Raw genomic sequence first — 27443 nt, forward strand, 5'->3', positions numbered from 1 at the left:
GCCGCCATCCACGTAAGATGTGACTTGCTCCTCCTTGCCTTCCACCATGATTGTGAGGACTCCCCAGCCATGTGGAACTGTAAGTCATTAAACCTCTCTCTTTTGTAAATTGCCCAGTCTCGGGTGTGTCTTTATTAGCATTATGAAAACGGACTAATACACCACCATTCCACAAAACCTGCACTCGCCAAATCTGAGTCAGCTCCCAGGCCGTAAGCTGGAGACCCCTCTCCTGACTTCTCACCTTTCAGGCTGGCTACTCCCAAGTGCTGCCCCTAGGCCCAAGCACCACGCCTCAACTTCCCCTCCACCTCAGCAATGGCTCCTTGGTGCCTCTTCCTGTCTGACAGCTCTAAAGGCTCTCTCTGTGGTCACAATTCCCAGTCTCCAACATGGGCCACGCCGGTGAGTTGTTCATCCAACCACCCACCAGCGTTTCCATGAGGGGGTCCAACAGGCATCTGAGACTCAACACATCCAAAGCCACAGCCCAAACTCCGCTGGTATTATATTAGGGGGAGTTTGTGGGAGGGACCCGGTGGGAGGTAAAATCCCTGCACTACCCTGCCCTGACCTTTCCCATCTTGGTTAAGGATAACTTTCTCCTTAAAATTGCTTAGGCCCAAAACACTGTAACTTAAATAAAATGGACAAATTCCTCTAAAGACACAAACAGAAGATCTGGAAAGACCTATAACAAATAGAGATTGAATTAGTAATCAAAAAAGCCCAGACCCAAATGGCTTCAATAATGAATTCTACCAAACACTTAAACAATTAAAGCTGGGTCCACTGGCTTGTGCCTGTGATCCCAGCTACTCAGGAGGCTTGAGGTGGGAGGATCAGTTGAAGCCAGGAGTTGGTGACCAGCCTGGATGGTATAGTGAACACCGATCTTCTAAAAGAAAAAAAAATTAGTAACAATTACAAACTCTTCCAAAAAAAAAAAAAAAAAAAAAAAAAAAAAAAAAAAAAAAGAACACTTACAACTCATTTTATGAGGCCAGTAGGACATTAATTCCAAAACCAGACACAGACAACACAAGAAAACTTCAGACCAGTATCTATGACGAATATGGATTAAAAAAAAAATCACCCAAAAAAACTGGATTAACCTGAATCCAGGAAGAGAGATACTCCATGACCAACTGGAATTTATCTGAATGCAGGGGATAAATATCTTTTCAATATCTGAAAGTCAATTAATGTAACACACCACATTCCTAGAACAAAGAAAAAAAACCCATGATTATCTCAATGGACGTGGAAAAATCATTTAACCAAATCTGACACCTTTTCGTGATAAACACACTCAACAAACTAGAAATAGAAGATACTTCCTTGGCTGGGCATGGTAGCTCATGCCTATAATCCCAGCATTTTGGGGTGCTGAGTGGGGGGTGGATTACTGGAGGTCAGGAGTTCAAGACCAGCCTGGCCAACATGGTAAAACCCCATCTCTACTAAAAATACAAAATTAGCTGGATGTGGCTGTGTGTGCCTGTAATCCCAGCTACTCGGGAGACTGAGGCAGGAGAATCACTTGAACCTGGGAGGCAGAGGTTGCAGTGAGCCAAGACCCAGCCACTGCACTCCAGTCTGGGTGACAGAGTGAGACACTGTCTCAAACAAGAAATAGGTTTTATCAGGTTGAGGAAGTACCTTTTTTTTTTAGACGGAGTTTCCCTCTTTTAGCTGGGATTACAGGCACCTGCCACCACCCCCAGCTAACTTTTTGTATTTTCAGTAGAGATGGGATTTGTCCATGTTGGCCAAGCTGGTCTCAAACTCTGGACCCCAAGTGATCCGGCCGCCTCGACCTCCCAAAGGGTTGGGATTACAGGCGTGAGCCACCGCGCCCAGCCTGATAAAACCTATTTTTGAAGCACCCACAGCTATCATTATACCCAATGGCGAAAGACTGGATGCCTTCTCCCTGAGATCAGGAGCAAGACAAGGATGTCTACTCTCGCTGCTGCTAGTCAATATTGTACTGGACGTTCTAGCCAGGGCAGCTAGGCAAGAAGGAGAAATAAAAGGCATCCAGATTAGAAAGGAAGAGGTAAAATGATCTCTATTCACAGATGACACGCTTTTGTATAAAATCCCAAGGAATCCACTAAAAGACTAGAAGAACTAATAAATGCCACTAAAAGACTAGAAGAACTAATAAACGGGTTTAACAAGGTTGCAGGATAAAAGATCAATATACAAAAAGCCCTTGGAGTCACCCTTGACCTTTCTAGGTCACACTCCACATCCCATCTGACAGTGGATGGCCTCCTGCCTCCTTCTCAGCCCTTCCTAGTCTGTTCTTCACTCAGGAGTCAGAATGACCCTTTTAAAGGCTTAGTCACATCCTTCCCTTGGCTCAGTCTTCCGAAGGCTGCCCATTTCCTGCAGAGAAGGGGCCACAGTTCTGACTGTGCAGGACCTGCCCGCATCCCTCCATGTCCCCACCTCCCATTTCCCACCAGTCCTTCCAGCTATGGGTTCTCGACTTAGCGGCCTCTGCTGTTTCTTACACTCCAGGCTCTCGTGTTTCAGAGGCTCTGTCTGCCGTGCCCCCTGCTTAAGACACTTCTTCTGCAGATATCCTCACCCTCGACGCCCACTTCCCGCCGGTCTTTGCTCAAATAAGTGCCCTCCTCCTGTGGCTTTCCTTGACCGTTCCGCCCTGTCCACCTCGTGTTCTTTTCAGACGGCTGACTCAAGAAAAAATAGACAATCTCAACAGACCTATAACAAGTGAAGAGTCTCAATTAGTAACCAAAAAACTACAACTCGAATAAGTCATCAAAAAAGCCTAGCCCCAAACGGCTTCAACATTGAATTGAAGCCTGCACGTGGGTTGGTATGTGAATGACGGACTGCCCGGGTCCTCTGGGCACTCGGCATTTCCTACATGCTCCGACTCTGGCACAGGGTGTCTCGACCAGGAACAGACAGGCTGGGAGCCCCGCGCCGGGTGCCTGCTCCCGGGAAGCTCCACCTCTCCCTGCCGTCACGGCGCCGGTGGGCGGCACGTGGACCGGCTCTCCCGGGGGCAGTTCTCTATTCCGGCCATGAGGTTCTCAGACCAAATCCTCGGAATGCAAACTCTCACGGCGTTCCCGTAATTCTCAGCCCAGCGCGGGCCCCGACGCAGGCTCCAGGGGAACGAAGTCAGCGTCCCTTCCGGGGGATGCGCCGGCTGCGCTGCACCTGTTTCTGCCTCAGGGGTCCAAACGCCCATCTTCCCTGCACCGGGACTGGGGCCTGGAGACCGTGGCACGTCCACCTGGTGCCCGTCCACGGGCTGTCGCCTGCCGAGGTCGCCGCCGGCCACACCCACGAGGTCTCCAGGGCGCAGGCGGCGAGAGCTCGGCCGGCCAGGGGGCCGGGCTGCGGCTGAGGCGGGACGAGCCAGGGCCGGGGAGGAGGCACGGCGCGGAGGGTTGGCTGCTGCAGGCTCAGCAGGGTCCCCGCCGCCAACCCACTCCGCCCACCCCGCGCCGCCGATCCCGCGCCCCGCACCGCAGGCCTCAGAACGTGATGGAAGCGGCGGAGCAGGCGCGGACCGGGGCGGGTCCTATTGGGCCTGCGAAAGGGGGCGGAGAGGGGCGGGTCGACGCTCTCTGCGCCTGCGGAAAGGGGCGGGGCGGGCACTGGCCGGCGGGTGCCACCTACTGCGCCTGCGGAAAGGGGCGGTGCCGGCGCGGGCTTGCAGGCGGTGCCTAGTGCGCCTGCGGGAAGGGGCGGGGCGGGCGCGAGAAGGGAGCGCAGCTGGGGGCGGGGTCGAGGGCGGGGTGGCGGGCGGTGCCTACTGCGCCTGTGCGAGGCCGCGGCGGTGAGCGCGCTCCTGCTCCTTGGCCGCCGCCTCAGCCGCTGTCGCCGCCGCCGCTCACCCGGGGCCGCGCACGCGCTGCCACCGCCCCCGGCCCGCGCCCGCCCCCGCCTCCGCCCCCGGCCCGCGCCCTCCTGCCGCCGCCTCTCTGGGCCGCGGGCTCGGCTCCTCCTCCGCCCGGGCTCGGCGCCCGCAGCATGCAGCAGCCGCGGGGGCGGCGACGGCGGCGGCTGTGAGGTGAGGCGGGGGCCGCGCTCGGGCGCCCCTCCCGGCGGGCCGGCTGCGGGGCCGAGTGGGGGCTCGGGGCGCACCGGGCCCCGCGCGGCGAGGGGCGGCGGCGCCTTTGTTGCGGCCGGGCCGCCGCCTCAGCCCTTTGTCTGCAGATGGTGGACGCGGGCGGCCGCGCCGCCGCCGAGGGCTGGAGGAAGATGGAGGCCCCGCCGGACGGCGCCGCCGACCTCGTGCCCCTGGACCGCTACGACGCGGCGCGCGCCAAGATCGCCGCCAACCTGCAGTGGATCTGCGCCAAGGCCTACGGCCGAGGTGGGCCGGGCGGGGGCCGCGGGGCGGGGGGCAGGGGCGCGGGCCGGGGCCGGGGGACGCGGCCGGGGTCGGGTCGGGCCGGGTCGGGGTCCGCGCGCCGCGCCTTTGTGCCGCGTCCGCACTGGGTCGGGGCTGGGCTGGCCGCCTCCGAGATCCCGGTGGCGCCCGGGCAACGCGGAGCGTGGGGACGCGGTCACCTGGCGAGTGGGCGTCCCCGCGGCGGAGGGCGGCGTGGGTCGGGGCTTCCGCTCCTATTTCGGGAGTGCCCCCAGCCTCCCGTTGGCGGCGGCGGCGGGAGGGAGCTGCCCGGTTTTGGGCGCAGGGAGGGACCATGGGGACGCGGGGCCGCTGTCTGAGACGCCGCTTCCCAGCGCGCCGGGCATCGCCAAGTGCTGGACCTGTGATTCCGAGCCTTTCACTTGTTAAGAATTTTGATGCTTACCATCCATCAGCTGTTGAATTCCCCAACTAGAAATTGCGTATTCCGCGGATTGTGCTTAATCATAATGATCCCCTTTGCTTAATTCCTGTTTGGAAGAACTAGGTAACCTTGTTACTGAGTCCAATTTGTTAGGCCCTAATGTGCTTAGTGGATTAAGGCGCTTCTGTTTCGTGCCCTGGGAACAGGACAGACCTGGTGATTCTCCTAAGTGGCTGACTTCTCTATTAATTTCAGGTGCTTTGTTTCAGGTACCATATTAAGAGTTAATATTTCTGTAATCCTCTTTTCATTTGAAGCATTCTTCAACAATTTGCCTTTATCCTGGTGAAAAATTAACCTTTTTAGAGTAAGACTAAAGGAGACAGAGAGCCATTCCAGAGAGGAGTTCAGTTGACCAGTTTGGAAAACGCTGAGCAGGCGTTACCCTGTTTGACAGTGGCCTGTGCCCCAGCTAGACTCTAGTTAGTCATAAGGACAAACGCGTTTTGTAAGTTTTAGGGATTAAATACCTCGCCTTATTTCAAACTGGTTTTTGTACTGTGTCAGTAGTAATTGGGAAAGAGTTTTTCCTTTCTTTGATAGTTTTCAGTTTTACAGTTCTTGTTTACTGGCTCAGTGGAACCTTAGTTTCTGTGTTGTAATGATGAAGAAACACTGCTACATCCAAGACTTCACATGAGTTTTTGAGAACGGAATTGGTAAGATGTATGTATAAAACCTGAGTCAGGTGCAAACAACAATCCGAGAGCAGACTTTGGTTATCTTGCAGTCACTGCCGGTTGCATGAGCTCACTTGCCTCACACCTTGTGTTGCTCACTGTTTTGCCTTTCTTTGTATTTTGCCGTATGTGCTTACACCACTATAGTTTTTACACCTTTGCCAGTGGCGTCTCTTTCTGAGACTGGCTTTTGCTATTCCATTATCCCACGTTGTGTTCTTAGGTTCTTCTCGACTTCATCTATACTTTTCCACTGTGTTTTCCGCTGCTGTGGGGGTGTCCCACCGAGGCCCGTCCACCGCAGCTGCTTGTGGGCGCTGGCTGGGCTCCCGCAGATGCAGTGGAGCCCAGGGCATTCTTGGGCATGGCTCCTGGGGTCCGAGCACAAAGTTTTACTCCTGCATGTTTTTTTAAGATTTTATATGTGGAGAGGGCTGAGGGCTCAGGCAGCGGATGTTAGACAAATTGCTATAAAAAGAACTTTTATGATCTGCTTCCCAATTTTTTCAGCAAGGTGCATGCATTTTTATGTCGTTGCATTTAGTTTTGGCATTCAGCATGGAATTTGTCAGCCATCCAGCAATAAATATGCATGTCTCTGTGTTAGTATTGGGTTCGTCTAGTTTCAGTTCCGGTACCAGATCACTCTTTAATACTTGTTGACTCATCAGATGATGAATTCAGAATCTTATACTAAAATGGGCTTTCGAGTTTTGGAATTATTAAAAGGTGGGCATTTAAAGAAAAGAAACACGAACAGGAACTGGGGAAGACTGGATACCATCTTAGGAGCTGAGACTGGAGTGCCCCTTCCTGGTGGGTGGCAGTGCCTTTGCGCATCAGACCCTGATTTCAGGAGGTCTCGTTTCCACTTTTTTTTGAGACTGAGTCTCTATCTTCCATGCTGGAGTGCAGTGGCGCGATCTCAGCTCACCGCAACCACTGCCTACTGGGTTCAAGTGTTTCTTCTGCCTCAGCATCCCGAGTAGCTGGGATTACAGGTGTGCGCCCCCACACCCGGCCAGTTTTTGTATTTTTAATAGAGACGGGATTTCTCCATATTGCCAGGCTGGTCTCAAACTCCTGACCTCATGATCCGCCCACCTTGGCCTCCCAAAGCGCTGGGATTACAGGTGTCAGCCACCGCACCTGTCTGGTTTCCACTTCTTTTTGCCGAGGGAACAGGGGAGCGTGTGTAATTACAAAAAAAAAAAAAATTAAGCCAGGTGTGGTGATTTATATTTATAATTCTAGTGAATTAGAGACAAAGGTGGGACGATCACTTGAGGCCAGGAGTTTGAGATGGAGTCTGCTTGGGTTTCCCAGGCTAGTCTCCAGCTCCTGGGCTGGAGTGATCCTCCTGCTTCAGCTTCCTGTGTAATTTTCTTTTTTACTTTTTTTTTTTTTCCATAGGGGACAGGGTCTCACTCTGTCGGCCAGGCTGGAGTGCAGTGGTGTGACCTCGACTCACTGCAACCTCTGCCTCCCAGGCTCAAGTGATCTTCCCGCCTCAGCCTCCCGAGTAGTCACCACCACACCTGGCTAACTTTTGTTTTTTTTTGTGGACATGGGGGTTTTCTTTAAACAATTTTTAGTTTTGTAAAAATGGGGTCTATTTGCCCAGGCTAGTTTTGAACTCCTGGGCTCAGGTGATCTGCCTGCCTCGGCCTCCCACAGTGCTGGGATTACAGGCGTGAGGCACCGCACTTGGCCGTCCTGTGTAAAACTGTGTAAAAATTGAGAATCTTTATTTAAATTTACAGGTTGAAGAGATCCCAATTCAGATGACCGAAAGACTTGCCTCAGCTCAGCTGAAGTGATTTATGTTGTTGGGGGGGGTCACAGCCTGGGTGTGAGATTCGCTGTTACCCAGTGTGCTTGTGTCTTGTAAGAGACTGAGTGGGGAGGGGTTTTGGTAGGATAGTGTGTGTCCCCCCAACACTTTTTCTAATCCAGCACCTTTTGCTCTGTTTCTTCTTTTGAATGTCTCCATGTGCCTCTCCAGCTTAGTTTTCAGTTAATCGGACATGGTTCTTTCAATATGGATGCTTTAATCGGAAATCGCTTTTGGGGGTGATGGTGAAAGTGGCTTAAATGTTTAACTTGTTAGAGGGTTGTTCATTAGGTTGCTAAATAAGGCCCATCTTCCATTTGTATAAAGATTGAAAGCATGCTGAAACTCCAGGGCTGGCTGCTGTCTCGCTTTGCATTTGCCTTTTGAGAGTTTTGGTGTTCCTGGGGCCACCAGTCTGCCATTGTAGTAAGTGGGTAGGCTCAGGAGAGCTTGCCCTTGGCGAGGCCTTGTGGCATATGGCTGTGCAGAAACACTTCCTCCAGTTTCATTTGTCTCTGGGGCCACAGCCAAGAATTGTGGGCCGCCTTAGGCTTTTATTTTTAGGTCCCCTCTCCCTTTCTTTTGGTAACTCTCTTGTTTCATTGACAGTGTTTTCATTTTTTTTAAGAAATAATGTATTGGACATGTTGAAAATGGTCTGGTTAAAAATGTCTGTAAGAAGGTGTGGAACCTGCTTAGTCAGTACATTTTGTGATGATGTTTGAGTGAAAGTTGTAATAAATTGGTGAAAGAAGTTGAGAAGGGTGGCTGAAGTTCCGTTTATTTTACAGCATAGCATGCTGGACTAGAGCAGTGCAGTCCTGGCGTTGATCTTGGCCACTGTGCATTTTATACATGCCCTTAGGAAACTCAGGTATCTAGACCTTGGTTTCAGGGGACAATGTGGAGAGCAAGCTTTTATTATCTCTCAAGGACAATGTTAAAAAACAACCCGGGGCAAGTACTAGCATGCACTCCATTCTTTGCAAGGATGTTGTGGTGTAGCTCAGTGGAAACCAGGTTTTCCCTTTGCTTGCAGAGCTAAGCTGCCCTGAACCCTAGGGCACTGGATGGGAGCTTAGGGTTCGGGAGTTCATCTCCTCACCTTACTGACAGCACATGGCCCTGCCCAGAAGCCACATGGCCTGCCCAGAGGCACACTGTTGGGAGGAGTTGTCTGGTCCCCTCCTCCTTTTTTGCTCAGTCTTGCTAGAGTAATTTGAACTACTGATTTGGAAACTATGTTATGAAATAAGAAATCAGTGTGAGGATGCTGTGGCCTGTGAAGCCTGGGTTTTAGTCCCCATCTCAGGGACCAGCACTTTCATTATGTAGGCAACAAGAAGAGTTCAGACTCCGGTTTGCTTACTTGACGTGATGAGCAAAACCCCTTTGTAATCAACTCTGGAGGGTCGCCATATTTCGTTGTAGTGACTTTGGGTTAAAATGAAATCTGTACTCAGAGCCCCTTTCCAACTCCAGAACTGGCTATGAAGCCACTGTGCCTCTTCCTCCCTGCATTGGCAGGAGGGCAGCAGTGGCTGGAGTCTTGGTGTGAAGAGCCTGCTCTGGATGGCAGCACACTTGTGAGCACATTGCCACATTTCTGAAGGTGATGACTTGTTCGGATGATTGGTTTTTGAGTTTAGATTGTATATTTACATCGTCTTTGGTTGTTCTTGATAAGGGATTTGGGTGTTTCCAAGATGGAGGTTACAGGGCATCTTCAAATGCTTCCTGAGCGCCTGTTAGGGGTACTAGATACTGTGGGAGGTGCTGGTTGGTCCAGCTAGCATGACCTTTCCTCTGCAGAGGTGTCCTGAGAACCACTGCTGCCTAGTTATGTGTGCATCTCTGTGAGGCCAGGGATTATGGTTGTCCCGCTTACTGCTGTGTCCACAGCACAGAGTGCTCAAATACTGGTTGAATGGTTAGCCCCAAGAGCAGAGGGGAGGGCGGCTGGCTGCAGCCCTGTCAGAGGAGAGGTGTGTTCGCGTGTGCTGAGCAGATTAACCTTGTTGAGGTGGAGGATTTGTGGACTGAAATAGTAAGTGATTAGTTCGGAAAATAGTCTGGGGCCAGATTGTTTGTGGTGCTCAGGTTGGCTGGGGATTTCTTTGATAATGTGTGCCTGGGAGGGTTTTTAAGTAGGGGGATGTCGTGCTGAGAGAGCGAGCCTGGGAAGATGTTTTTAGCAGGTTGGAGTGGGTAGAGGCCATAGACAGGTGTACTACCTGAGAGCTGATGTCGTTAGGCTGGAAATGCCAAAGACTTGGCTGTTCTTCTTTGTATTTTTTTGGGGCAAGGTCTTGCTCTGTTGCCCAGGCTGGAGTGCAGTGGCATGATCATAGCTTACTGCAGCCTTGACCTCCTTGAGCTCAAGTGATCCTCCTACCTCAGCCTCCCGAGTAGCTAGGATCACAGGACCACAGGCCTGCACCTCCAGGTCTGGTTAATTATTATTATTTTTTGTAGAGGTGGAGTTTTCCTGTGTTGCCCAGGCTGGTCTCAAACTCCTGGGCTCAAGCAGTGCTCCCACCCACCTTGGCTTCCCAAAGTGCTGGGATCACAGGTATGAGTTGAGTGAGTGAGTGAGTCCACTGTGCCCGGATGGACTTGCCTGTCTGTCGGCAGAGGGAATAGGAAGGGTACACAGAGCAGCAGATATACACGCTGAATCCATGGAGCTGGACTGATTGACAGTGGGTGTGGGAGGCAGCCAAGGGTGAGTTACGGTCAGCTGGACTGCCATGGGGAGCCCAGACATAGGAACGATGGTGCCCTTGACAAGAATATTTAGTCATTATTTCATAGTATTTTTCTGCTTTCGTAACTTTTTTATCACTACAGAAAAGATCTTTGAGGCCGGGCGTGGTAGCTCATGCCTGTAATCCCAGCATTTTGGGAAGTTGAGGCGGGCAGATCACCTGAAGTCAGGAGTTGGAGACCAGCCTGGCCAACATGGTGAAACCCCGTCTCTACTAAAAATACAAAATTAGCCGGGCGTGGTGGCAGGCGCCTGTAATCCCAGCTATTCAGGAGGCTGAGGCAGGAGAGTTGCTTAAACCCAGGAGGCGGAGGCTGTGGTGAGCCGAGACTACACCACTGCATTCCAGCCTGGGCAACAGAGTGAGACCCTGTCTCAGAAAAAAGAAAGAAAGATCTTTGAGCTTTTTCTATTTCTGGCTTTCCTGAGCTCCCACCTAGTCCTCTTCTTCTTTCTTTTTCTTTTTGTTTTTTTTTTGAGTCGGAGTCTTGCTCTGTCGCCCAGGCTGGAGTGCAGTGGCACAATCTCGGCTCACTGCAAACTCCGCCTCCCGTGTTCACGCCATTCTTCTGCCTCAGCCTCCTGAGTAGCTGGGACTACAGGCGTTCACCACAATGCCCGGCTAATTTTTTGTATTTTTTTTAGTAGAGATGGGGTTTCACCGTGTTAGCCGGGATGGTCTCGATCTCCTGACCTCGTGATCCGCCCACCTTGGCCTCCCAAAGTGCTGGGATTACAGGCGTGAGCCACTACGCCTGGCCCTCTTTTTCTTAGAGTGGTTTGCTATTCCCCAGTCACTCTCCTCCCATCACTTCATACTCAACTAGTCAAAATTAAACTTGTATCTGGGGGCAGAATGTGGTGGCTCACACCTGAAATCTCTGCACTTTGGGAGGCTGAGGTGGGAGGATTGCTTGAGCCCAGGAGATTGAGACAGTCTGGGCAGCAGAGTGAGACTGTGTCTACAAAGAACGTAAAAGTTAACTGGGCATGGTGGTGCATGCCTGTGGTCCCAGTTACTTGGGAGGCTGAGGTGGGAAGATCAGTTGAGCCCAGAAGATCGAGGCTGCAGTGAGCCATGATTGTCACACTGCACTTCAGCCTGGGTGACAGAGCAAGATCCTGTCTCAAAAAGAATTAAACTTACATGAGTTCAGTTGGGCATTACATTTTGAACGGTGGGGCCCTTAGTATCCTTTTCAGGCCTCCTGTAGTGATGGAAGTGTCCGCATGTACAGAGACCCATAGTGACAGGCTGAGGAGGCTGGCTCTCTAAAGGGCAGATGCTACTGGCAGAACAGGGGAGGAGCAGAGGGAGGGAGACTCCCCTGAGGGAATCTGGAATGTTCCATTAGAGTGAAAACTGAGTTTGTAGTCTAGGTGTGTGAGAGTCAGATGGCGGTAAGGGAATGAATTAAGAGAAGCAAAGACAGAGGGAAGTGGAGGGGAGAGCGTGAAGAGCACACGATGTAGGAAAGGCTGGTGGCCTCATAGGGGTAGAGGCTGCAGAGTTGGAAGGCAAAATTAGACTGAAAAAAGTACTGAGGCCAGAGCGTGGAAGGCTTTGAGGGGCTGATTGATGAATTGGGGAACCACCGAAGGTTTCTGAGGAGGGGAGAGATATATGAGATTTGAGCTTTTCAGAGAAGTACCTGCTAGGATACAATGGTTAATGCCCATTGTAAGGCATAAAGTAAAGACTTGACTTTTGTTTTGGCTTTTTTTTTTTTTTTTTAAGTAGAGACAAGTTCTGCCAGGGATGGGCTCGAATTCCTGGGCTCAAGCGATCCTCCTGTCTCGGCCTCCCAAAGTGCTGGGATTACAGGTGTGAGCCCCCGCGTCCGGCCATTTTGGACCTTTGAGAGAACCACTTTTACTGAGGTGTAATTTACATGTGGTAAAGCACACATGTTTTAAGAGTATAGTTTGAGGAATTTTTTTTTTTTTTTTTTTTTTTGAGACAGAGTTTTGCTCTGTCGCCCAGGCTGGAGTGCAGTGGCGCGATCTCGGCTCACTGCAAGCTCCATCCCCCGGGTTCACGCCATTCTCTTGCCTCAGCCTCCCGAGTAGCTGGGACTACAGGTGCCCGCCACCACGCCTGGCTAATTTTCTTGTATTTTTGGTAGAGACGGGGTTTCACCGTGTTAGCCAGGATGGTCTCGATTTCCTGACCTCGTGATCCACCTGCCTCAGCCTCCCAAAGTGCTGGGATTACAGGCTTGAGCCACTGCGCCCGGCCGATTGGCATAGTATTTTTGAAATTCATGTTGTGTAGATCTTTTTTGCTTAGTAATAATATTCCGTGGTATGGCTAGCTCACATTTTATATCTCCATTCATCTGTTGGTGATTATCTGGGGACATTTCCAGCTTTTGGCTATTATGAATAGAGCTTCTGTGAACATTCATCTATGTGGACAGATGTTTTCATTTATCTTAAACAGCTGTGCTTGGGATTATTGGGTAATAATAAGATACATATGTGTAACTTTCTTAGAAAGTGCCCAGTTGTTTTCCAAATTGACTTATTTATTTGGCCAGCAGTGTATGTGAGTTCCAGTTGCTTTGCGTCCTTGCCAACACTTGATGATGTCAGTCTTTTTGATTTTAGTTATTTAAGTGGGTGGGTTATATCTCACCATAGTTTTTGTATGCATTTCCTGATGACTAATGATGAGCATTTTTATATGCTTATTGGCCATTCGAGTACCTTTTCTATGAAGTATCTTAAAATTCTTGGCTAATTTAAAAAATTAAATTTTAGTTTTGAGTTAATTGTGTATGTATATGTTTTTCTTTAAACAATTTTTATTATTGTAGAAATGGGATCTCACTGTGTTGCCCAGACTAGTTTGGAACTTCTGGACTTAAGTGATTCTTCCACCTCAGCCTCCCAAAGTGCTAGGATTACAGGCGGGAGCTACCACGCCTGGCCAGTTGGAGACAATTGTATATTAACATGCATTTTAAAGAAATACAGAGATCCTTGGTACCCTTTATTCAGTTTCCCTAATGATGACTTGTTCTAAAATTATAGCATAATATTACACCAGGATATTGACATTTATCTAATCTAAGTATAGATCATTCCATCCCACGAGGACCTCTTCTGTTGCCCTTTTCTAGCCATGCCTGTCTCCCTTCCTTCTGCTTCTTTTGGGTTTATTTTGCTGTTCTCTTTCTAGTTTCTTGAGCTAGGAACTCGTATTATTGATTTGAGACCTTTCCTCTTCTGATGGAAGAGTTTAGTGCTATAAATTTCCCACTTACTACTGCCACAGCTGCATCCTACATATGTGTTGTATTTTCATTTTCATTCAGTTCTAGGTATTTTTAAAAAATTTCCTTTGATAACTACTTCTTTGATGCATTGTCTTAGTCCATTTGGGCTGCTATAACAAAATAGAGTAGTCACCTCTTACCAGTAACCTTTGGTCAACTGTGGCCTGAATATATTACATGGAAAATTCAGAAATAATTCATAAGTTTTAAATCACATGCTGTTCTGAGTAGCATGATGACGTCTCACACCATCTTGCCTGGTACGTGACTCATCCCTTTGTCCAGCATGTCCACACTGTATATGCTGTCCTCGTAAGTCATTGATATCATCTGCTCCTGACATCCCACTGTGGACATCGTCATGGCTTGATGACCCAGGATCTCCCCAAGCAGATAGTCAGTCCTCTGTCTGACCTATTGTCAGAAGATTGGGGGTAGCCTAAAGCTAGGTCACTACTACGCCTATGTCGTTCACCTCACTTCATCTCATCATCTAGGCATTTTCTCATCTCACATCCTCCTAAGAAGTGTGAGTATAGTACAATAAAAGATGTTTTGAGGACCCGGCGTGGTGGCTGACACCTGTAATCCAAGCACTTTGGGAAGCCAAGGTAGGACGATTGCTTGAGTCTAGGAATTTGAGACCAGCCTGGGCAACATAACAAGACATAGTCTCCACATTAAAAAAAGAATTAGCAGGCCGGGCGCGGTGGCTCAAGCCTGTAATCCCAGCACTTTGGGAGGCCGAGACGGGCGGATCACGAGGTCAGGAGATCGAGACCATCCTGGCTAACACGGTGAAACCCCGTCTCTACTAAAAAATACAAAAAACTAGCCGGGCGAGGCGGCGGGCGCCTGTAGTCCCAGCTACTCGGGAGGCTGAGGCAGGAGAGTGGCGTGAACCCGGGAGGCGGAGCTTGCAGTGAGCTAAGATCCGGCCACTGCACTCCAGCCTGGGCGACAGAGTGAGACTCCGTCTCAAAAAAAAAAAAAAAAAAAAAAATACAAACATTAGCCAGGCATGGTGGTGGGTGCCTGTAGTCCCAGCTACTAAGGAGGCTGAGGTGGGAGGATCGTTTGAGTCGGGATTTGAGATTACAGTACCACTGCACTCCAGCCTGGGCAACAGAGTGAGACCCTGTCTCAAAAAATTTTTTGTGTGTGGGAAAGTATAGTACTGAGCCCAATATGTATGTATTTTGTTTCAGGAATCCACTGAGGGTCTTCGAGCTTATCCCTTGGGGATAAGAGGGGACTGCTGTACTTTTGAGTAATTTATAAATGACAGAAATTGATTGTTCACGGTTCTGGAGGCTAAGTAGTCCAAGATTAAAGTGCCAACAGATTTGGTGTGTGGCGAGGGCCCGTTCCTTATAGATGGCACCTTCTGAGCGTCCTCATATGTCAGAAGGGAGAGTCTCCCTCAAGCCTCCTTAGTCTCATTCACGAGAGTGAGGCCCTGGTGATCTGATCACCCCCAAAAGGCCCCACCTCTCAACCCGGCCACATTGGGGATTAGGTTGCAGCATGAATTTTGGAGGGACAGAAAACACTTAGACCACAGCACTCCTCAGTGATTTCAAACTCTGATTTGCAAGTGTTGAGAGATTTTCCTGTTTTGTCTTATTATTTCCCATAATTTTTCAGTAAGATAACCTAGTTTGATTTCTGTTCTTTTATACTTGTTAAGGTTTGTTTTGTGGCCTAGGTTATGGTCTCTTTTAGTGAATGTTGCATGGGCATTTGGAAAAAAATGAGTGTTCTGCTGTTTGGTGGAGTGCTTTATCAGTTGTATTCTGCTAGTTGGTTGTGTTCTACTTTATATCTTTGTTTGTCTAGTAATTCTGTCTAGGGGGTGTTGAAGTCTGTAGCTATACTTGTAGATTTGTCTGTTCCTCTTTTTAGCTGTGTCAACTTTTTTCATGTACTTTGAGGCTCTATAGTTTGGTGCATGAACTTTCAGGATTTTAAGGTCTTTCTGGTAGATCGATCCTTTTATCATTATGTAATGTCCCTTTTTGCTTCTCATAATTTTTCTACTTTATTAATGTAGTTCTGCTTTTTTTTTTTTTAAAGTGTTTGCATGGCATATCTTTTTTCCCTCCTTTTATTTTTTAACCTACTTAAGTTGTTGAATTTGAAGTGTATTTCTTGTAAAGAGCATGTAATGATGTCATGTTTTTTAATCTACCCTCTACCAGTCTGTCTTTTGATTGGTGTATTTAGAGTATTTACATTTACTAATAATATTATATTGTTAACAATTAGTATTGATATGTAGGACTTGAGCCTGACATTTTATTGCTTGTTTTCTGTTTGTTTCCTCTGTTTCTTGTTCCTGTTTCTCTTCTCTTGACTTCTTATTGGTTAAATGACCATTTTTTAGGATTTTTATCTAGACTTATTTATATTGTTTTTGGGTGTATCTCTTTGTATAATTTCTTAGTGATTGCTCTGGGTATTACAGTATACTTATGTGACTTACAGCAGTTTACTGATACCCTTTTTTTTACTGTTGTCAGTGAAATGCGAAGACCTTTTTTCCATTTAGCTGCCCTTAAGTCTCCCCACTTTTAAATACCACTGTCTTGACCATCTGACAGTGTTATAATTTTTGTCATTGTGTGTAATTTAAAAAACTCATCAGGAGGGTAGTCTGTTGTGTTTACTCATTACTCACATATCTCCATTATTTTTTCTTTCTGGTCCTCCAAGATTCCTTATTTTCTTGCTGTTTGGACAGCTTCCTTTAGCCATTCTTTAAGGTTTGACAGATTATTTTGTTTTCCTTCAACAGAGAACATCTTTATTTCCTCTTCATTTTTTTAAGGATACTCTTGCTGGCTGTAGAATTTGTGGTTGATTGACAGTTATTTTCCTTCAGCACTTGAAAACTGTGCCACTTCCCTCTGGCCTCCATAGCTTCAGATGAGAAGTCATAGTCATTGGAGTTGGTGTTCCCCTGTATGTATCGTGCCATTCCCCTCTGACTGCTTCAAAATATTTTGTCTTTAGTTTTAGAAGTATAGTCATGATGTGTCCTGGTGGGGATTTCTTAAAGAAGTTTATCTTTTTTGGAGTTCACTCAGCTTTTTTTTTTTTTTTTTGGAGGCAGAGTCTGGCACTCTTGCCCATACTGGAGTGCAGTGGCCCGATCTCGGCTCACTGCAAGCTCCGCCTCCTGGGTTCACGCCATTCTCCTGCCTCAGCCTCCCGAGTAGCTGGGACTACAGGCGCCCGCCACCTTGCCCGGCTAGTTTTTTTGTATATTTTAGTAGAGACGGGGTTTCACCGTGTTAGCCAGGATGGTCTCGATCTCCTGACCTCGTGATCCGCCCGTCTCGGCCTCCCAAAGTGCTGGGATTACAGGCTTGAGCCACCGCGCCCGGCCCACTCAGTTTTTTAAAACATTTCATTCATTTGTGTCATTCAGCATGTTTGGGAAGATTTTCTCTCTTTCTGTTGCTCTTTCTCCACTTTGATCTGGCCTCGGGTGATAGAACCCTTGGGTCTTTTGTTATTCTCCCGCAGGTCTCGGAGGCTCTGTTCTTCTTTTCTTCATTGCATTTTCTGCCTGTTGTTCAGATTGGGTAAGTTCTCTTGATCTGACCTCAAGTTCAGTGATTCTGTCTTCTGTCATCTCAGCTATTGCTCAGCCCATCCAGTGAGTTTTAAAATGTCTGTTACTATATTTTCCAGTTCTTCATTTGGCTCTCATTACCGAAATTTTCTGATTTTGTTTCAGGAGAATTTGTGATTACTTGGGAGTGATTTCATGCTAGTTGCTTTAAAATCCTTGTCAGATAGTTCCAACGTTTGATTTATCATGGTGTTTGTGCCAGTTCGTTGTCCTCTGGTTAAAGTCATTTCTGATGGCTTCCCGATCATTTTGGCTATTTTGTTAGGAAGCTCTGGGTACTGGTTTTATTTTAGCAGCAGTCACCTTGTTGAGGTTTAGCATGCAGGCCTGTCCTACTTTTGTGACCGTGGTTCTGGTGATAGTCTGACCTTCCTAGCCTTTGTGGTGCTTTTTCAGTCGCTTGACTTAGCCTCTCCCCTGGGGCTCCCGCGGGTCCCTGCTGATGTTGCTCGAGGGCAGAAGCAACTTCCTAGGCTGGGCAGCATGCTGCCTCTGGGTGGACGTGGGAGTCTCTGTGCACAGGACCAAGGGCTTCCCAGGCTGGGTGTTTGTTTTATACCCCTGCCTCTGAGAGGTGGAACATTTCAGCATCACCACCAGGTGTGTGGAGTGTGGCTCCTGTGCTGGTGTCCACCCCTCCCCTCAGCTGGATGGCTTCCCTCAGTGGGGAGAGGAGTCCCATGACCAGTGGGGAAGGAGAGTGCCTCCTAAGCCAGATGCTGGTGATGGTGGTCCCACTTGCTGGATTACCCTGGTGCAGGGTGTGTCTAGTTTGTGGGAGGGTGTCTCAGGTCCGCCCGATGGGGAAGGAGAGTGCCTCTGGGCTGAGTGCTCTCTTGCTGTTGTCCCTGCCTGCTGGTTGTTAGTAGGGCTTGGGCTCACCTGGGGTGGTAGGTGGGACTCCCACTTGATGCAGGCCAGAATAAGTGTACCTGGGTTGCCTCTGTTGCTAGGCAGGGAGTCAGGAAGCACCAGGCCTGGGTCACCTCCTATTGGATGGGGGTCATAAGAACACCCTGTTGCTGTGTTGGTCCTCCAGTCCTGGGGCTCCAAGCCAGTTTGCCTTCCTCTTCCACCTTTCAGAGTCCTCCTTTGTCTCTTGGGTCCTCTCCAGGGTTTGTGATTGTGCTTAGAGGAGGGGAGCAGGGAGAGACAAGTCTGTGCCGTTTTGTCCTGGCCAGAAATTCCTTCTGGCTGCTTGAAAAATCTTCTCTTTGTCTTTGGATTTCATCAGTATTCCTGTGAGTTCTTTGGTCTGTAGATGTCTTTTTTTGAATCCTGCTGGCATTTTGTAGTGCTTCTTGAGACTATGGTTTCATGAGTTTTACAAGTATTGGAAGATTCTCATCCATTGTATGTTTACTGTTTCTGCCCCATTTTTTCTTCTCCTTCGTGGGCCTCCAGTTACATTTCAGTGGCATAGGGTATGTTACTTATCTTCTCTACTCTTAATTTCCATTCTTCTATCTCATTGTTCTTCACTCAGGATGCTTTAATTCTCTCATCTGTATCTAATCTGTTCATCAGTCCATTGTATAAAGTTAAATTTAGTTACTATGTTTTTCTGTTCTATAACTTTTCTTTCTTCTCTTTTCTTTTTACCTTTCTCCTCTTTTCTTTTTTCCTTTCTCCTTTTCTTTCTTCCTGCCTTTCCTGCTCTTTTCTTTTTCTCTTTTCTTTTCATTTTTTTCTTCTTTCTTTCCTCTCTCTCCTCTCTCCTTCTCATCCCTCTTCTCTTCTCCTCTCTTCTTTTCTTCTTTCACTGTCTTTCTCTCTCCTTCTCTTCTCTCTTTTTTTCTTTCGACAGGATCTCATTCTGTCTCCCAGGCTGGAGTGCAGTGGTGCAGTCGTGGCCCACTGTAGCCTTGAACTCCTGGGCTCAAGTGATCCTCCAGCCGCAGCTTCCTGAGGAGCAGGGACCACAGGCAGGTTCTACCTTGCCCGCCTAATTTGTAAAGCTTTTTGTACAGATAGGGTCTTGCCGTGTTGCCTAGGCTGGTCTCAAACTCCTGAACTCAAACGATCTTCCTACCTTGGCCTCTGAAAGTATTGAGATTATAGATGTGAGCCACTGTGCCCAGCCTAGGATTTCTGATTTGTTCTTTTTTTTTTTTTTTGAGACAGAGTCTCTCTCTGTTGCCCAGGCTGGAGTACAATCGTGCGATCTTGGCTTACTGCAACCTCTGCTTCCCGGGTTCAAGAGGTTCTCCTGCCTTAGTCTCCCGAGTAGCTGGGATTACAGGTGCGTGCCACCACGCCTGGCTAATTTTTGTGTTTTTAGTAGAGATGGGGTTTCACCACGTTGGCCAGGATGTTCTCGAACTCCTGACCTCGTGTTCCGCCCACCTTGGCCTCCCAGAGTGTTGGGATTACAGGCATGAGCCACTGTACCTGTCCATGATTTGTTCTTTTTTGAAAAATTTATTTATAGAGTTGGGTCTTGCTATGTTACCCAGGCTGGTCTCCTGGGCTCAAGTGATCCACCTGCCTTAGCTTTCCAAAGTGCTGGGATTCCAGGTGTGAGCCACCACACCCAGCCTGTTTTGTTCTTTTTCTAATCTGTCAAGTTCTTTTTTCTTCTTCTTTTGATTTTTTGTAATTTCTACTTTTCTGTCCAAAATTTTAATTGTGTCTTTTTTGTTGCCATTGTTTGAAGCATGGTAACTGAAAGTTTATGGCTGGTATCTCAAGTTGTAGGGTCCTGCGGGCCTGTTTCATCACCTTTGGTCTCCAGCAGTTTATTATGAAGTGTCTGCACATGGTTTTCTAGGCTTCCTGAGCCTGTAAATGGTTGTCTTTCACCAGATTTGGGGAGATTTGGGCCATGTTTATTCATATACTTTTTTGCACCAACCTTTTCTCTACTGACACAGTGTTGGAACTTTTGACATCATCTCATACTTGCCATTTTATCCCATCAGTTTCTTCTCTCTGTTCTTCAGATTGGGATTGTTTCTGTTGATCTATTTTCAGATTCACTGACTCCTCTGTCGTCGCCATTCTGTTGAGCGCATCCGGTGAATTTTAGGTTGCCATTGTACTTTTTAGTCCTGAAATTTTTGTTCTAGTTTTTAATTTCTCTACTGAGAACTTCTATTTTTTCATATATTTTAAGAGAGTGTATGTAGCTTTACCTCATGGAACTTATAATAGCTGTTTTAAAGTCTTTGATAACTAACATCTGGGTCATTTTGGGGTTGGCCTCTGTTGGTTTTCTTTTCCCTTGAAAATTGGTCACATTTTCCTTGTTCTTTGTTGAATAATTATGGATTGGGCTCTGGACATTTTGAACATCATGCTGTGAGACCGGTTTCTGGGTCCTGTTAAAGTCCTTTGGATAATGTTGATTTTGCTTTGCAGCTGGGTTGCAATAAAGCCCATTGGGTTCAGCCCAGGAGTCTGTTTTGCTGTCATGGGTGGTGGCTGCAGTGTTGGTTCAGCTTTCACAGCCTTGGCCTGTGGCCCCAGGCTTGCCCAGGGCACACACAGCTCAGGAGTCAGCCCGGATCGTGCAGGCTCATGGCGTGTCTCTGGGGATCCCTCTCCAGCTCTCCTTTTGTGGATTCCCTCCACACTTTCTGGCTCCGAGGAACCCTTCTTCCTCAGCCACTGCCTAGAAAGATGGGGCTTTTCTCCTTCCTCACCCCACGCCTGGGCTTCCCTGTTTCCACTGCTCGTGCCGCTACTGCACAGCTCTGTGACTGCAACCGGCTGGGTCAGGCTGGGAGAGAAAAGTGGGAGCCCTCAGGATTGCCCCTCCAGCTTGTAGGGGCCCCTTTTCCTGGTCCTCTGGCCAGAGAAAGACAGGGTTTCTCTCCGAGCCTGGCTGTCTGGGGCTGCCCTCAGGTCCAGCCAGGGCAGGAAAGAGAAAATGAACCTGAGGAGTCCCCCGTTTCGGGTTCCGTCTTCAGGATGGACCCTCCTCCCCAATGTGCCTGCTGTGGCTTACTTTCCAGAGTCCTTAGGTAAGTGTTTGTCTCTTGCCTAGAGTTTTTAGCTGTCGTCAGCGGGACAGAGGGGCTGTCTTGAACTGTCTTCATCTTGGCAGACTTCAGGAGTCTGGGAGCTTGCTTCTATTACTGTTTCTGCTGGCGTTTGCTCATGATGTCTTGTCATTGTGCTTAACTGACCATTGTATGTGAAAGATTTGGAAATAATCTGAGGCCTAAGATGTCCTCTTTTCCCAGGGGCAGTGTCCGTCGACTTTCAGTGGTCCTTTTAGAGACAGGAACAGATCTGGTCATCCCACGCGAGGCCCTGGTGGAGGTGCCTCAGAGCTGTGCTCTAGTCCCCCTGAGGCTGGGCTGCTTCAAGTTTGCTCCTGCTCCTGGGTGCGGCCCTTCAAGTTTCCCACCCAGAGTGTGCAGTAGGTGTCACTGGGCAGGCCCCGGAGTCCAGATTTTGTCCTTAGAAAGGTGCGGTGCCAGAAACGCAGCCTGCCATCTTTACCACCTCTCCGGGGATGGACCACTCCTCCCAGGCACCCTTGGGGGAGAGCGTGGTCCAGGAAGCGGGGCGGGTTCTCTGGATTGCGTCTTCTTCCTGAACTTGGCCTGGTGATTCCTCACCACCCGGTTGGGCGACCAGAGCCCCCCGCAGGTGTGGATTGTGTGTGCGGAGGCTCTGTGGGTATGAGGTGTGTGTGTGTGTGTGTGTGTGTAGCCTCCTGCAGGTGTGGATTGTGTGTGCGGAGGCTCTGTGGGTATGAGGTGTGTGTGTGTGTGTGTGTGTGTAGCCTCCTGCAGGTGTGGATTGTGTGTGCGGAGGCTCTGTGGGTGTGAGCTGTGTGTGTGTAGCATCCTATGGGTGTCAGTTGTGCGTGCGGAGCCTCCAAGGGTGTGGGTTGGGCGTGTGGAGCCTCCGCGGGTGTGAGCTGTGTGCACCGTCCTGCTGTGTCTGCCACTGGGGCTTGCTGGCCTAGCGTGGGGTCCACTGTGCCTGGAAGGAGGCTTCCTCCCACCCCGTCCCGAGGGGCCTCCCATGCTCCTTTGCCCACATTTGCTCCGTGCTTCCTTTCCAGGCTCAGGCTGTGCAGTTTGTGTTTCAGTTGCAGTGGCTATGCCCCTTGGGGGTCTCGAGATTTCTTTGTGAGCTTGGGGGAGTGAGCTACGGGTGGGAGCTTATGGGGAGAGAACCTGGTGCCAGCACCTTTCCTGATGGGTTTCTGAGGTGTGAATGAGGATGGCCGGCCAGGCCTCAGGTGCAGAACCTCTGGCCTTAGAGTTTGTGCTCCGCTCTTACGATCCCATGCCCTCCCACGGCCTCTCAGAAGAGCTCAGGGGAAGGAGGAGGAGGGGCTATGAGGGTTGCCCCTTAGTGTCTGCCTCCCGGCCCATTGGAGTCACTGCCACTGTGCTCATGAGATGGCCCAGGGCGGCTGCTGGCAGGCGGGCTCTGCGGCCCCTCCAACCTCTCCTCACCAGCACATGGCCTCTGCTCCAGGCTTGGTCTTTCTCCACACTGGGGCTTCTCTTTGCTGAGAGTTCTCTGAGTTTCTGGGAGTGTTTTGTTTCGTTCAGGCTTCTGCATGTGCTTCTTGGGGCATTGTTCCACAGTCACTTTGGATTCCTTGTCAGTCAGTCCCAACCTTGGGGATGTTGCTTTTTCTCCTGGGTGTTGCAGGTTTTCCTGTGGGTCTTTCTTTTTTGTCAAGGAGCTTTGGGTTGTGTGTTGGGCATTTGGAATATTGTATTTGGAGGCCACGGGTCCTGTTGGAAGCCTGAGATGTTGGTTTTGGTTTGTTCCAGCAGGTAGTCTACCCAGTTACGTCGAGTCTGCAGGCCCTGGCCTGCCTTCTGGGGGCTACAGTTGAGCGTGGGTTTCATTTTCGGTCTTTGTCCTGCTGCTCTGGCTGGGCTGCAGGCTGTGGCTCTCAGAGTGGCTGCTGTGCCACTGTAGTTGTTTCAGGAGTGGCCAGGATGTGACGCAGATTTAAAGGGTCCCTCTCTCCAGCCCCCTGTTCTCTGGGACCCTCTCCCCTCCCTGGGAGGGGAGGAACCTGAAGGTTCCTGAGGGTCTCCCTTCCTGGCCTTCTGGCTGGAAGCCAGGTCTGCACCTGAGCCTGGTGTGGCGTGGCCGGGCCAGCGCCCTGTGGGGTGCGCGCTTGTCTGTGCACCTGGTGCTCCGCTGTTGAGGTGCCGTTTGTGACTGGTTGTCCCTGGGTGGGGGTCAGGTGGTCTTGGCCCTGTGGGGACCATTACATCAACTTTTCTTATCCTTCTGTCTGGCCCCTCCAGGATGGAGCTGGGGCATGGACCACTGGTTGCTTTTACCTCGAGTTGGAATTATTTCCGTTGGCTCCTTACATCCAAACAGGAAGAGTATCCACGTTTTCCAGGTGTAGATGCTCACAGCCACCTTTGGGGCCTCTGTGGAGGTGACTCTCTCAGTGTCAAATGCTGATAGCCAGTCCGCCCATGGGGACATTCTGGGTGAGTTGGTCTCAGCTCCCAGGTGGCTCAGACAAGCAGCAGAGCAGAGACTCACTGTCCTGCACATCTCGGGGCTGTGCCTGGCATTTGCAGTGGTCTGATCTCTTTTCCTGGGGCTGAGTTGGAGGCTGCGGGAGGAGCTGGCTTTAGGTTGGGCCGTGGCCACAGTTGTGGCACCTGCCAGAGGGGTCTTAGCCGTGTGCCGCCATGGAAGAGCCGGCGGTTGGCGTGGGCACCTCCTCCCGAGCCCTGTGCAGGTGCCGCGGGAGGGCTGCAGTCGACAGATGGCCACTTCCTCACCTGCCCTTTCATCCTCATTGCAATAATAGTGACGGAAGGAATAACAGCTGAGACTCCCGTTTGCGTCCATGGAGCTTAGGCTCAGCTGGCGCGGGGCGGGAGATGGACCCTTTCATAGTTCGGAATGGACAGGTAGGGGGCCAGGGTTCAGAGGGTCCAGTAGGAGGCCGAGCTAGGACTCTGGGCCAGGTGGCTTTGCTGGGCCCTGCCCTTGGGAGACCCCAGCGCTCCACCTCCTACTCTCCGTCAGCTGCCACCCTTCTGAGTTCCTCCTGCACTTGGTGTTGACCCCACTGCAGACTGATTAGAGTCTTCTGACCCCTTCCCAGGGGCCTTTCTTTGCAGCTCCCACTGAGGCCTGCCCCGTAGCAGTCCGGCAGCCACCGCAAATGTGCTGCTCATGGGTACTGATGCAGCAGTCCGAGGAGTGACAGATAGCGCTGCCACCCTGACAGTGCCGTTGCCGACTCAGTCTCTAGTCTCTGTGGGTCCCTGCCCTGCCCGTGTCCTTGTTTGACTTTCACTCTGTCCCCTGTAGCCGCACTTCTCCCTACTTCCTCCAAGCCGGGCCCTCCCACTCAGCAGATGCCCTGTCTCCTGCTTAACGTAGTAAGACAAACTGCAGGTGCTGATGGGCCGCCCACCCCTTCCCTGCGTCTGTACCCTGACCCAGTGGAAGACGCGGCCCCGCCTGGGCCCCGTGTCCCTCCCCTCCGCCTCCCGAGGGGCCTCCTTCCTCAGGAGCAGCCCCCTCCTCTTCAGCCGCTCCCGTTGATTGGGTTTTCTTTTCGTCAACATTTCTCCAATCCTTAAAACAGACACATCTCTTTTGACCACACTTTCCTCTCAGAGCAGAGGCATAATTCCCGCTATCCTCACTTCCTTCCTTTTGTGCCTGCGGCCATCTCTTCACCAGTTCTCAGAATGCTCTTCTTGAGGCTGCCAGCTGAGTCCGGCGGGCTCTGTGGTATTCATGCATGCATCCTTCTGAGCCTTCCCAGTTGCTCGCTGCCCGTTCAAAACCTTCTCCTGTGGCCTTGGCAGCACCATGTTCTGGCCCCGCCCCGCTCTCGGTTCACTTGTCTGTTTTTTTGGCTTCTCTCCCGACGTCTGTCCTGTGGGCTTGGTGTCCTCAAGTTGCCTTGACCAGCTTCTCCCACCGTGCCCAGCTCTCACTGGATGACTCGTCCCCCTGGGCATCAATGGCTGTGTATATGTAATGGGTTCCAAACCACGTCTCCAGCTGGTCCTTTTACTCTAGTGCTTCCAGTCTCCACGCCTCCCCGTTGGAAAGCTCCCTTTGGGTCCCACAGGCTCATCTCTCCTGTCCCCGACTGCCCTCCTCCTCCACGCTGCTGGTTTCCTGTATTAGGAAAAGGGACTGTCCTGCTCCAGGCTGGCAGGAATTACAAGTTTGGTGTCTTTGTCGTACTGCATCAGGCACAGGCCTGCTGCTAACACCTCCTTGGTGGTGGCGCCCCTTCCCGGGGCTGCCTGCCTGTGTCAGCCTCCATTGTCTCTCCTGGCGATGACCACAGCAGCCTCCTGAGTCCAGGCTCATTCTCCAGTCTTGTTTACAGGGAACTCTAGCAGATGGGGTCTCCTTGTCCTCTGGCTTCTCTGACCCCCTTACTTGACGTGGTCTCGTTCCATTCCTTGTGTGCCTGCCTAAGCCTGTCTCGCTCTGCTCACAGATCCCACAGTGTCCAGTTCCTCCTGGTGCAGGCATGCATAAAAACCTGGTGAGTTAATGAATGAAACATCCAGTGTGCCTCTCCTGTGCAATTCTGAACTGTTGTCATTTGCTAAAATTCTCTTAACAGGTTCATTTTCATGTTTTTGTCTCCCTCTCTCCTACCCACCCCCCTGCTGGCTGCTTCCTTCCCTAAGAAATTTACCCATCTGCACATCCCACTGCCCCCCTGCCCTACTCCTCAGTGCAGGACTGGTGTCTGTTGCACCTCAGTCCCCCAGCACTCATCCTGTGTGACATCCCTCCGTATTGCGTGGAAATTACCTGTTGACTTTTCAGTTGTCTTACGAAGCTCAGCCTGAGAACACTGACTTTATCTCTTTCTGTTTGACTCCGTGACATTTTTGTACATTTTCTGGCTAACATGGGTACTTATAATTGTCGAATGAATGTGTATTAATTCTGACAGTCTTACTAGTTTGTAGAAACAACAACAACAACAAGAAACTACTAGAAGTACATTGAAGGCATTAGAAGGTTGTTTTTTTTTTTTAGTAGGTATTGATTTTGATAGAACATTAAACGTTCTAGAACCGTGCACATCCAACTCTTGCAGTAGCTGCCTTCATTGAAGCCGGTTACTCATGGACAAGTTCAGTATCTGAGGGCAGAACTGCCATGGGCAGGGCCATGGAGGAGCGTGGCCACTGTCACCCTGTGGGGGGTCTGGCCAGGGTCTTCCTTAGGTCGGATGGGAAGGAGTGACATACAGTTAGGAGGGCTTCACCACTGTCTGAAGCTTTTATCTTTAGGAAGTGCGTCGTTTGCCTTTAACTCTCATTTTCCTACATCTGAAATTGATGTGAATTAGTTGTGTTATGCATATTCATATATGATTCAAAAAGGTGATTATATGAATCACTTTATATTGATTAATTTTAAAAGTGGGCCACCCTATGGCAAACGTTTCTACTTGGTAGATTGTAAAAGAGAAACTTAAATCAGAGCCGTGGTTGCTTTTTCCAGCCTAGCCAGGTTTCTGGATCTGTGACGTAGGCTCCGCCATTCTCCCTGGGGCTCACCCTGTTTCCATCGAAGGCCAGCCCTCCACTTACGTGCCTCCTCTGCACAGAGCCATCACTCTGAGGGGTCCCCGGGGGACTTTCTCCTCAGCTGTGCCAGTTTCTGGTCTCCTGGGGGGCTGCATCACAATTGTCCAAGTGGGAGGAGAGGGTGACTTGGACCAGGCTGGTTAGGCTTGAGGTGCCCCCAGACATCTGCATGGAGATGGCAGGTAGGCAGTTCAGGGGAGTGGTCGGGGCCAGAACTGTACATTTGGGGATGACTGTGTGTCTGTGGTATTTCTAGCCATGAGACTGAATCAGGTCATTAGAGAGGAGATAGGAAGTGCCCCTTCCAGTATTTGGGGAAATGGGGGGCAGCTGGCCTAGGAGATGGGGATGGAGTGGGCAGTGAGATCAGGAGACAGAGGCCAGGTGTCCCGAAAGTCAGGAGAAAGGCAGCTCTCTCCAAGAGCCCTGACTAGGTGGGCTGCTGGTGTGGTCAGTTGAGTAAGAGGAAGGCTGAGAGTGACTGTTGCATCTTTTCCCCAGCAGCCGGTGTGAACTGCTGCAAACGTTGTCAGGTTATGGGATCCCTCGCTCAGTGCCCTCCCCTGACTTCCCTCCATGACCCATGGGTGCACGCGCCACAGGCCGCCTGTCCCTGGCCTCCTTGCTCCTGTTTCCTGGGACGTCTGAGGCGTGTGCAGGGCAGCTCTGTGCGCACCTCTGCAGGTCGGCTTTCCCTGAGCAGTTTGTAAGGGAAGCAGAAGTCTCCCGCTGTGCTTGGCGTGGGGTTCTGTTCCTTGTGTCACTGCTGGGCTCTGTTGTATTTCCAAAGTTCCGACGATTTCAGACTAGGGGGCTACTCGACGTGGTCAGCAAGTATAGGATGTGAGTCTGTTA

General features: G+C 50.2%; 2 protein-coding genes across 9 annotated transcripts in view; one reads left to right on the forward strand and one right to left on the reverse strand.

The window, feature by feature from the left end:
* Positions 1-100: 100 nt before the first annotated feature.
* On the reverse strand, positions 101-4025 carry LOC114672692 (uncharacterized). Its single transcript, XM_077966734.1, has 5 exons — positions 3888-4025; positions 3670-3765; positions 1908-3571; positions 1116-1223; positions 101-898 (listed from the first exon to the last, which is right to left on the reverse strand). The coding sequence occupies exons 1-3, from the start codon at positions 4023-4025 to the stop codon at positions 3005-3007; spliced, it is 801 nt and encodes a 266-aa protein (XP_077822860.1). The 3' UTR covers positions 101-898; positions 1116-1223; positions 1908-3004.
* Positions 3805-27443, forward strand: part of CAMSAP1 (calmodulin regulated spectrin associated protein 1) — a 99561-nt gene continuing 75922 nt past the window's right edge. For 2 of the 8 annotated variants that reach the window (XM_077967095.1, XM_077967098.1), the window contains exon 1: positions 3805-4369. Coding sequence is in view for 4 of the 8 variants with exons in the window: in XM_028834605.2 (XP_028690438.2) it covers positions 4210-4369 (160 nt within the window). In the remaining 4 variants the exon portion in view is untranslated. Of the gene's footprint in view, positions 4370-25342; positions 25526-27443 lie in introns of those variants that run through there. The other 6 variants (XM_077967096.1, XM_077967099.1, XM_028834605.2 and 3 more) reach the window with 5 other exon arrangements.

Source organism: Macaca mulatta, chromosome 15 (assembly GCF_049350105.2).
Source record: "Macaca mulatta isolate MMU2019108-1 chromosome 15, T2T-MMU8v2.0, whole genome shotgun sequence".
Classification (NCBI taxonomy): Eukaryota; Metazoa; Chordata; class Mammalia; order Primates; family Cercopithecidae; genus Macaca; species Macaca mulatta.